The sequence below is a fragment of the Apodemus sylvaticus genome, chromosome 13 (genome assembly GCF_947179515.1).
Source record: "Apodemus sylvaticus chromosome 13, mApoSyl1.1, whole genome shotgun sequence".
Classification (NCBI taxonomy): Eukaryota; Metazoa; Chordata; class Mammalia; order Rodentia; family Muridae; genus Apodemus; species Apodemus sylvaticus.
Genome location: NC_067484.1, coordinates 6220370 through 6232508, shown reverse-complemented (window position 1 = coordinate 6232508; position 12139 = coordinate 6220370). Strand labels below are relative to the sequence as shown.

General features: G+C 35.9%; 1 protein-coding gene across 1 annotated transcript in view; it reads right to left on the bottom strand.

The window, feature by feature from the left end:
* Positions 1–12139, bottom strand: part of Dok6 (docking protein 6) — a 564609-nt gene that overhangs the window by 250758 nt on the left and 301712 nt on the right. Inside the window, exon 4 of the mRNA XM_052155464.1 lies at positions 11627–11746. Coding sequence (XP_052011424.1) covers positions 11627–11746 — 120 coding nt within the window. The remainder of the gene's footprint in view (positions 1–11626; positions 11747–12139) is intronic.

Sequence of the window (12139 nt, the reverse complement as noted above, 5' to 3'; positions counted from 1 at the left end):
CCACCCATTCCCACTTCCCTGTTCTAGTTTTGCCCTATACTGCTTCAATGAGTCTTTCCAGAACAAGGGGCCACTCCTCCATTCTTCTTGTAACTCATTTGATGTATGGATTATGTTTTGGGTATTCCAGTTTTCTAGGTTAATATCCACTTATTAATGAGTGAATACCATGATTGATCTTTTGAGACTGGGTTGCCTCACTTAGTATGATGTTCTCCAGCTCCATCCATTTGCCTAAGAATTTCATGAATTCATTGTTTCTAATGGTTGAATAGTACTCCAGTGTGTATATATACCACATTATTTGCATCCACTCTTCTGTTGAGGGATACCTAGGTTCTTTCCAGCTTCTGGCTATTATAAATAGGGCTGCTATGAACATAGTGGAGCATATATCCTTATTACATGCTGGGCAATCCTCTGGCTATATGCCCAGGAGTGTTATAGCAGGATCTTCTGGAAGTGACGTTACCAGTTTTTGAAGGAACCGCCAGACTGATTTCCAGAGTGGTTGTACCAATTTGCAACCCCACCAGCAGTGGAGGAGTGTTCCACTTTCTCCACATCCTCACCAACACCTGCTGTCTCCTGAATTTTTAATCTTAGCCATTCTGACTGGTGTAAGGTGAAATCTCAGGGTTGTTTTGATTTGCATTTCCCTAATGACTAATGAAGTTGAGCATTTTTTAAGATGCTTCTCTGCCATCCGAAGTTCTTCAGGTGAAAATTCTTTGTTTAATTCTGTACCCCATTTTTAATAGGGTTATTTGGCTTTCTGGAGTCTAACTTCTTGAGTTCTTTATATATATTGGATATTAGCCCTCTATCTGATGTAGGGTTGGAGAAGATGTTTTTCCAATTTGTTGGTTGCCGATTTGTCCTTTGCCTTACAGAAACTTTGTAATTTTATGAGGTCCCATTTGTCAATTCTTGATCTTAGAGCATATGCTCTTGGTGATCTGTTCAGAAACTTTCCCCCTGTACTGATGTCCTCAAGGATCTTCCCCAGTTTCTTTTGTATTAGCTTCAGAGTGTCTGGCTTTATGTGGAGATCCTTGATCCATTTGGAGTTGAGCTTAGTACAAGGAGACAAGGATGGATCAATTCACATTCTTCTGCATGCTGACCTCCAGTTGAACCAGCACCATTTGTTGAAAAGGCTATATTTCCCTTTCAATATAATATTATCAATATGTTAACTAATTTTTTATTAAAATTCCCTTTGTATTTATTAAAGAAGTAGGAAGTGATTTTAATGTCATTATTTGTATAATATATTCTTGATTATGGAAGATTATTCCATATTTTGACATATAATGGAATATTTATATCTTTTGTTTTTGACACAGTATACCAGGGCATAGAATATTCCTGTCACCTCAGGATATCGCCTTCCACCATATTCTAGCTATTCATTGTTTAGAAGCAAACAATGCCTGGTTTTTAGCACTTGAAATATTTTTCCTATAATAGTAGGCTCTTGTGAATTGTCAGAAGCCAGGTTTAGCTGAGTGCAAATTTCTTTCATCTGTGGTATTCTTTTATTATTTATTTCACCTAAAAATATTGTGGTTATTTTGGTATTTAAAATTTGATTTTTGATGAATTCTTCCTGATTTCTTTTTATAGTTCATGCTTTCAGTGTTGTATGTAAGACAGGGTTGTGTTTAATAGTACCTATCTTAAATAAATGCTTTATAATTATAGACTGTAAAAATACTTTATAATTATAGACTGTATAAATACTGTCTATGCTTTGGACTAGACAGTATGATTTTGATGTGTGGCAAAATTCTTCCTGGGGATCCCACAACAAAGCAAATTACAAACAACACAAAATTCCAGTGTGGTGAACCAATGAGAATTATCATGGTTACTTGAATAAATGTGGGTAAAGGGTTACTTATAGGAGCAGAAATGACTCTAAGAGAGCTGTGTCATCAAAGCCCACCCCACTACAGGTGGCAGAACAAAAATTCTGGGAACCTAGAAGTTACTGCATAACTTGCACACAGATCAACAGGTTGGAGAGTATTTTTCCAAATGACTCATTTTACCTAAACCTCTTACATTCTACTGGACTGGTCTGGGAGTCAACTTTGAAGCTGACTTCGCTGGCTGAGGAGGACTTCTTTTATTACTTACTATGGCATGGAAAGTACTAGTGAATCTGTTTATTTTCTGGAACTTTCTGAAGCTATTTTGAGTTGTTTACTTTCCTGTTTAAGGAGCCTCCCTGAAGGAAGCAAACTAGCAATCTTAGAGGAAACTATGGTGCAACAGATTCATATGATTTCCTACACATATATTCCATCATTCTAGAACACTTTTTTTTTTTAAATTTGTTAATTTTCTATGGCTATCTGAAGTAGTTCCTATGATCTGGAGACTAGAAAATTTGAAAAGTTGAAATCTAGACATGTACACCTATCATGCTCTCTTAACAACATTGGAGGTCTTGGAATAGGTTTGTATGAAAGAGGAATACAGAGACCTAGACAGAAAGAGACAGAGTTGGAGAAGTGAGGAGTGTATTTGTTTAATATTTCTTATTAGTTATGAAGTACTCTGAGTCAATGTGAAAGCAGCTGCCAGTATGAAACAAAGATGATCATAGTAAAAAATATTAACCTACAACTACCCTCATCACAGAACCCACATTATCTTCTGCCTTCAAAATAATTTGTTTAAATATCTATTCTTAGCTAGCTTAGAAGTAAGTAAAGCAAATTGTATGAAAAGTCGACAATAATACAGGAAGAATACAATTCTGAAGGCAAAGTAAGATACAGTCAAAACCAAATATTGACTTTTCTTGATTAGAGAGTAGTATGTGATCAACAAAAACTATGTTACAATATTTTTTATGCAGTCTGCAAGCTTATAGTCCTTATTTCTCAGGATAAAAATTTCAATTTAAACCTAAATATGCTGTTGATAATAAAACACAGTTATACTTAGAAGAATAGTATGATTTATAATCTAATATAACAATTACTTAAGGGAAAAAGCACTAAATCTATAATGGCAAATCTTTCATAAATGATTTATTTCAATATATAAAAATTAATAACCTCACATTGACCAAAATGGCACAGTTGAAACTAGCAAACATTAGAAGTTATTCCCAAGGCTGTTATTCTCCACAAACTGATGACAAGTTCTTAGTGCTGAAAAGGACACATATTTTATCGAACACAGAGAACTCGAGCTGATGCTTAACAAGTAGCTACACCTCTACTGACTAGCATTTATTGTTACTGGACTACCAGAGGAAAAAGGTAATCATTGTTAACAAAGCTATAAGCTCCATGGCATACAAAAGATATCTGCCTGCAAGATATACTGGTGCAATAGTGGTACAAATGTTACAAGAGTACCAAACCACTTTATCTGGGCTTTGAGGCCCATTCCATGAAATAAAACCTGCATTTGACACTGCTAAATTGGTCAGATCCCTGAGACTAGATGGGCATGGGCCTAGGTGGGAAAGGAAATACTATTGTTCTATAAAAGTAACAGCAATAAAATGATACATAATAATATTCTTCTGTAACTACAAAGAAAATTTTCTTCTTGCAGTAGTAGATCAGAAGTGTAGAGGAATTATAACCCAGTAACATGATTTTCTGGCAAGGGAAAACATCCAAATATCTTCTAGGTCTGTGTGATCTGGCTAGAATGACACACATTTAATCCCTTTGAATGGAATGCAGACACAGCCATAGTATACACCTTTAAGGTAAAATTAGTTTGTTGAAGGAAGCAGACATTTTGGAAATGACATCTAATTGAGTAGCACACAAAGGGATGAATCACAAAAAGATTTGACAGAATGAGTCAGATATAGGATATGCCCAACTCTTACAAGAACAGAAAAGAAAGAAGCTATTTAAGAGTAGTTCAGAGATCCAGAGTTTGGAGTTTGCCCAGCTGTTTTGCTTTGGGGATTACAGTTAAGTGATCAGATGAATCTCAGATGAGTCCTTGAACGTTGGACTTTTAATATTGTTGAGACTGCTATAGACTATGGGGACTCTAGAAATTAAACTAAATCTATTTTGTAATATGCTATGTTTAGATGTGGCCCCTATAGACTCATATGCTTGAACAAGCCTATTCCAAAGAGTGGAATGTGATGGTTTGTGTATGCTTGGGACAGGGAGTAGCACTATTAGGAGTTGTGGCCTTTTGGAGTTAGTGTGTCACTGTGGGTGTGGGTGTTAATATCCTAGTCCTAGATGTCAGGAAGTCAGTATTCTGCTAGCAGCCTTCAGATAAAGATGTAGAACTCTCAGGTCATCCTGCACCATGCCTTTCTAGATGCTGCCATACACCCATCTTGATGATAATGAACTGAACCTCTGAACCTGAAAGGCAGCCCCAACTGAATGTTCTTTTAAGAGTTGCCTTTGTCTCGGTTCACAGCAGTAAAACCCTAACTAAGATAGAAAGGGAAGGGGGAAATAATGTAATTGCAGTCTCAAATGTAAAAGAAAAAAAAGTAGCTCAGATTGAGTCAGTCACTTGGAAGGCAGTACAGTCAGTTCAGTGCATTTGGAGTTGAGTTCTTTCACGAGTACCTGTAGTTCTGCAGAGGCAGTTAAGACAAGAGAATAAGGAACCAGAAGATTAGAACTAATTGCCACAGTCACTTGAAGGCCAAGCAGAGCAATTCAGGGAGAAGATGAGAGAATGGGTCAGATTAGAGAGGTATTTGATCCAGAAAAGCTGAGTTGAACCAGCCAATCAGAGTTCAGAAAGGACCAAAAATGGTGAGCTTATTTACTAGTAATCCTTTGAGATAGAAATTACACTTGGCAAATAAAAGAGACTTTTAAAAGGAACTAACAAGGAAACTCAAATTTGAAAATGTGCAGACTGAGAGACTTTGAAATAGTCATTTCTAAATGGGAATTCTTCATCAAAGCAATTCTCCCAAGGTTCAGAGATTTATGTAAAAGAGGAGATAGATTGGCAGACCCAGAGGTGACAGATAAGGACAGATAAGGACACATAAACATTGTGAGAGCATGCAAATGCCTTCATAGACTTAAGGCATCCCAGGTTTCATAAGCTTAAGGGGTCCCAGCATTGAGAAATGGAAGTGGACATTACCTCCCACCCCTAATTAAGAAAATATATACAACTTAATCCACTGGTGAAGGTAAATTTACTTTTCTTCAATGTAGTCGGACCAAGTATATTAACAACATTTCTGAGAAGGTGTCATACCCAGGAAGAGATGGCAAACATTAACAATTTCAATTGTATGTTTATAAATGTTTTGTATTGGACTGCTTTCTCATATTGGTCTTTTGCTTTTATATTTTAATTTCCATTTATGTGAAATGTGTGTGTGTGTGTGTGTGTGTGTTTCCTAGGTTTTGTTTGATTTTTAAAGAGAAGAAAATTGGGTGGATAGAGAGGTGAGGCAGATTTGGAAGGAATTCAAGGTGAGGAGAAACATTATCAAATTCTCTTGTGTAAGAAAACTTTTACAATAAAAAATCAAAACATCTTTAAATATGTACATTTTAAAGATTTTAATTATTTAACTAAAACATTAAATACTTGCATAATAATTTTTAAGTAAATTAAAAGAGTATATGTTTACAGAATAAATATTTCCTTCAAGACCACCATCAAACCCACAGGAGAGTATCCAAGCTGGCTAGAAATGCACCATATGATTGACAATAAAATACACCTTCTAGTATTTGTCTCATGGAAGCTCTCTAATCATTACCATTTACATAGATGAGAGTTACTGACTAGGAAGGGAGAAAACTGGGGAATACATACAAATTTTATGTTTTCTAGGTGTGTTAATTATTATCTAATTTTAGTAGAATCTGAAATCTTATTGTGTTGAGTCGTATTATTTTACTGACTTCCTTTAATAGTATGAACAGAAATTTTGAAATATTTTTGCTGTTCTTAATCACTAAAAGGAAAGAAACATATAGAGAGGCAAACACTTAGCACCTCGAACAACAGCTGTTTTGGAGGTCTTAGTAGTCAAGGGAAAGGTATTTGTGGTGAAAGAAAATACTCCTTACACACGAATTTTCTTTTAATTTTTAAATACTGAAGTGTCTCTGTAAAGATGTATGCATGAGTCCCTCTGTAGATGTATGGCAAACTAATATTCTTTAACACGATAATGCTAGAGAGACCTTCAGTTGTCAATACAATTCATCCATTTTGGAAGAAAGAATATCAACTAAAGAATTGCCTGGATGATATTGGCCCATTGCTACATTTGTAAAACTTTTTTATTATAATTCCCCTTCCTTTCCTCCCTCCATATCATTCCACATTCCATGCTTCCTAACAAATTCAGGGTTTCTTTCACTTTAACTGTTGCAACATGAATATATATGTTAAAATTATGATCATATATATTATAAATTTATTATTAAGGTACATACATATATTTTTTAATCATATTTTAAGTAAAATAAGGGAGTATGCTGTCTATGAAATATGTGTTTCCTTCAAGTCCACCATAAAAATCTGAGGGTAAGGATCCATGCTAGTTGAAAACACATCTTAGTTTTCAATATAAAATGTGTAGCTGCCTGTTAATTATTTCAGGGAAGCTCTCAAATCAAACACACACACACATGCACACACACGCACACACACACACACACACACACACACACACACCTTATTTTGTATAATACTACTTATTTGTGTGTTTTTATGGGTATCTATTTTTTAAAATTTTTTTATTCGATATAATTTATTTACATTTCAAATGATTTCCCGTTTTCTAGCCCCCCCCCACTCCCCGAATGTCCCGTAAGCTCCCTTCTCTTCCCCTGTCCTCCCACCCACCCCTTCCCACTTCCCCGTCCTGGTTTTGCCGAATACTGTTTCACTGAGTCTTTCCAGAACCAGGGGCCACTCCTCCTTTCTTCTTGTACCTCATTTGATGTGTGGATTATGTTTTGGGTATTCCAGTTTTCTAGGTTAATATCCACTTATTAGTGATTGCATATCATGATTCACCTTTTGAGTCTGGGTTACCTCACTTAGTATGATGTTCTCTAGCTCCATCCATTTGCCTAAGAATTTCATGAATTCATTGTTTCTAATGGCTGAATAGTACTCCATTGTGTAGATATACCACATTTTTTGCATCCACTCTTCTGTTGAGGGATACCTGGGTTCTTTACAGCATCTGGCAATTATAAATAGGGCTGCTATGAACATAGTAGAACATGTATCCTTATTACATGGTGGGGAATCCTCTGGGTATATGCCCAGGAGTGGTATAGCAGGATCTTCTGGAAGTGAGGTGCCCAGTTTTCGGAGGAACCGCCAGACTGATTTCCAGAGTGGTTGTACCAATTTGCAACCCCACCAGCATTGGAGGAGTGTTCCTCTTTCTCCACACCCTCTCCAACACCTGCTGTCTCCTGAAATTTTAATCTTATCCATTCTGACTGGTGTAAGATGAAATCTTAGGGTTGTTTTGATTTGCATTTCCCTAATGACCAATGAAGTTGAGCATTTTTAAGATGCTTCTCCGCCATCTGAAGTTCTTCAGGTGAGAATTCTTTGTTTAACTCTGTACCCCATTTTTTAATAGGGTTGTTTGGTTTTCTGGAGTCTAACTTCTTGAGTTCTTTATATATATTGGATATTAGCCCTCTATCTGATGTAGGATTGGTGAAGATCTTTTCCGAATTTGTTGGTTGCTGATATGTCCTCTTGATGGTGTCCTTTGCCTTACAGAAACTTTGTAATTTTATGAGGTCCCATTTGTCAATTCTTGCTCTTAGAGCATACGCTATTGGTGTTCTGTTCAGAAACTTTCTCCCTGTACTGATGTCCTCAAGGGTCTTCCCCAGTTTCTTTTCCATTAGCTTCAGAGTGTCTGGCTTTATGTCGAGGTCCTTGATCCATTTGGATTTGAGCTTAGTACAAGGAGACAAGGATGGATCATTTCGCATTCTTCTGCATGCTGACCTCCAGTTGAACCAGCACCATTTGTTGAAAAGGCTATCTTTTTTCCATTGGATATATTCAGCCTCTTTGTCGAGGATCAAGTGGCCATAGGTGTGTGGGTTCATTTCTGGATCTTCAATCCTTTTCCATTGATCCTCCTGCCTGTCACTGTACCAATACCATGCAGTTTTTAACACTATTGCTCTGTAGTATTGCTTGAGGTCAGGGATACTGATTCCCCCAGACTTTCTTTTGTTGCTGAGAATAGTTTTAGCTATCCTGGGTTTTTTGTTGTTCCAGATGAATTTGATAATTGCTCTTTCTAACTCTGTGAAGAATTGAGTTGGGACTTTGATGGGTATTGCATTGAATCTGTATATTGCTTTTGGCAAAATGGCCATTTTAACTATATTGATTCTACCGATCCATGAGCATGGGAGGTTTTCCCATTTTTTGAGGTCTTCTTCCATTTCCTTCTTCAGAGTCTTGAAGTTCTTGTCATACAGATCTTTCACATGTTTGGTAAGAGTCACCCCAAGATACTTTATACTGTTTGTGGCTATTGTGAAGGGGGTCATTTCCCTAATTTCTTTCTCAGCCTGCTTATCCTTTGAGTATAGGAAGGCCACTGATTTGCTTGAGTTGATTTTATAACCTGCCACTTTGCTGAAGTTGTTTATCAGCTGTAGGAGCTCTCTAGTGGAGTTCTTTGGGTCACTTAGGTAGACTATCATGTCATCTGCAAATAATGATAGTTTGACTTCTTCCTTTCCAATTTGTATCCCTTTGACCTCCTTATGTTGTCGAATTGCCCGAGCTAGTACCTCAAGTACAATATTGAAAAGATAAGGAGAAAGGGGGCAGCCTTGTCTGGTCCCTGATTTCAGTGGGATTGCTTCAAGTTTCTCTCCATTTAGTTTGATGCTGGCTACCGGTTTGCTGTATATTGCTTTTACTATGTTTAGGTATGGGCCTTGAATTCCTGTTCTCTCCAAGACTTTAAGCATGAAGGGATGATGAATTTTGTCAAATGCTTTTTCAGCATCCAATGAAATGACCATGTGCTTTTGTTCTTTGAGTTTGTTTATGTAGTGGATTGTATTGATGGATTTCCGTATATTGAACCAACCCTGCATTCCCGGGATAAAGCCTACATGATCATGGTGGATGATCGTTTTGATGTGTTCTTGGATTCAGTTGGCAAGAATTTTATTGAGTATTTTTGCATCGATGTTCATAAGGGAAAGTAGTCTGAAGTTCTCTTTCTTTGTTGGGTCTTTGTGTGGTTTTGGTATCAGCGTAATTGTGGCTTTGTAGAAGAAACTGAATAGTGTTCCTTCTGTTTCTATTTTGTGGAATAGTTTGAAGAGTATTGGTATTAACTCTTCTTTGAAGGTCTGGTAGAATTCTGCACTGAAACCATCTGGTCCTGTGCTTTTTTTGGTTGGAAGACTTTATGGGTATCTATTTGATATTGAATAAGCAATTGTGCTCTTCCCTGGTGAAGCTATTTCTTTCATTATCAATAATCCTTAGCTGCTTATAGATCTCTGCATAGGGTTGAGGCATTGTTGTCTTATTTGTGTGTTTTTATGGGTATCTATTTGATAGTGAATAAGCAATTGTGCTCTTTCCTGGTGAAGCTATTTCTTTCATTATTAATATTCCTAAGTTGAGGAGTTGAGGCATTGTGGTCTTTCCTCTTGCAGGTTAATATATCTATTGTCCTTCTTCAGCTCAAGTTTAGACACATTTCTGCACAGTGTTTTGTTACAGTAATAGAAAACCAAACTAGAGAAGATACCAGGTATATTTTGCCATTTAAATGAACTTATAACCACATTCTCCGGCTTAATAATTATTATAGATTTGTGAAATACATACTTAAAATTACTGCTCCCTATTTTATGTTTATCAAAAAATATTCTCAGGCAGGTTTTTTTTAGCTGTAGTGATATTATATTTTCAAGTCTGTTGTAAAGTTTATAGTTAAATTATTTTTGCTTTATTTATGTTTCATTTAAAAAGGATAATGTGTACTTTATTATAAAGCTCTCATATATAATCCAGTGCTTGCATACTCTGGAGTTTATATTGAAATTTCTCTCTTAGATTCCAGACAAATCCAGAGAAACTTCAAATTGAGACCGAATTGTAGTACACTGAAGGATTACATTATCCATTTGGATGAAAACCATATGCAACTCCAGTTCTTTGATGTGAAATTTACAGTTTATAATAGATACACATTATGGTATTTCCATCTACATGCACTTAATTTATTTATTTTCCCTATTTCCTTATGCTCTCAACACTTTATCAGCCATAGTTTTAACATGTTGCAACATGTTAAAATTGGATGAATAGTGTATATTTCACCACAGAGTTATGACTGTTTTGTACTTAGCACAGCTCCCAGAAAACAATCAGAAAAATGGAAATCTGAGTGAGCATTGGAGTGGACTGAGAACATAAAAAAATTTACAACATAATTGCTATAATTCATTGATGACTTTGTAAAAAAATATAAAAAAGATGCAGCATCTGACATAAATATCTAGACATATGCTTATTTATATGTTTTTTGATCAGTCAGAAATTATTTGGTTTCTCATTATAGCAACAAAGAAAACAGTCTTTTAATAGACTGAGGTAATGATGCTTGTTAACACTATTTTTCTCTGTAGCAACAAGACTGTAATCACCAAGGCTCTCAGGACATGCTTTTACTGGTGCTACTGATTTGCATTTCCTGTAACTCCCTAAATTCTTGTTAAAAAGCAAGACCAAGACCAAGCTTAACCAATAATACGAATTGAGTATCATAGAAATGTTCCTACCTTAATGTTACTATATTTGCTGCTTGTAATGATAATTTTGTGGTTTGGTAAAATGGGTTGATAGTCCATTAAAATTGTTACAAATATAACTTAAAACACATTGAACAATATATTAATAGGTGAATCAGGCTTTATTAGCATTGCTGATCAAGACTATGAAACTCTAGTCATCATGAAAGAGCAGACTTAACTATGAATTTAAGCAATATTGTAATAGGTAAGCACAGAAACCAACTTCCCACCAATAGACATACTAGCCAAATACTCTGTGAATTTAATATCCAGATAAGGCAAATGTGTTAATATAAACTGTAATCTATATCAAACATCAAAGAAAATTAAAGAATGCATTCATTCAAAAGTCATATGTATAAAACACAATAACTTCATGAGTTTTTAGATATGTGGCTTTATCACTAATAAGAAACCAGAGATCTGGGTTGAACCTTGGAACTTTATACCGAGTAGCCAGCTCACCACTGAAAATTTCTTAATAATACCTTCATAAATTTGCTTTCTTTTTCCAATTTTAAATAATTCTTAGAAAATTCCATATACTGCATTTTGATTTATATTCACTCCTCCCCTCCAACTCTTTCCAGATTCACCTTGTTTTCATAAACATCAAACTTTGTGTCCTCATTTATTTTTCAGTATATTATTTTTAATTTTTTCTGCTCACATACTCTTGGATGTGTGGCTTCCACAAGAGTTCATTCATGACCAGGGACCACATAGATAAAGAACATAAACTCCCCTAAAGATGAATTTTCTTCTCCATTGACAGTCCACCTGACATAATAGCAGTGTAGGTAGTCACTCACCATTCTGTTCCCGTTGAACCCCAGCTGCCAGCAGGTCAGGCTCCCCTAGGCTGATGTCATTTAGCCTTGTCCCCAGGCATTCCATGCAAAGGTGCTTGCACCACTCCTCAGCCTCCAGCTCTGCAAATGAACACACATGTTAGGATAGGGGAAATGTAGTAGGTGAATGCTACTTTAACTTTGATCCAAGAACCTGGTAAGGACTGAACAAAGGAAGCTACGGTCAAATGACCAATACAATTTAATTGCAATGGATCACAAATCTGCCATAGAATGGGATTGATTTTATATGTATTTGTATTCCTTTACTAAAAAGAGAGGGGACGGGTCATGATCTTGTCATAATTTCTATGTAAAATGTGTTCTATGGGCTCATATGTTAACACTTAGTCTCTAAGTCATAGCACTCTTCAGGGTGGTTGTGCAACCTTTTGGGATTAAGTGACCCTTTCACAGGTGTCACATAAGACCATCTTAATATCAGATATTTATACTGTGATTTATAACAGTAGG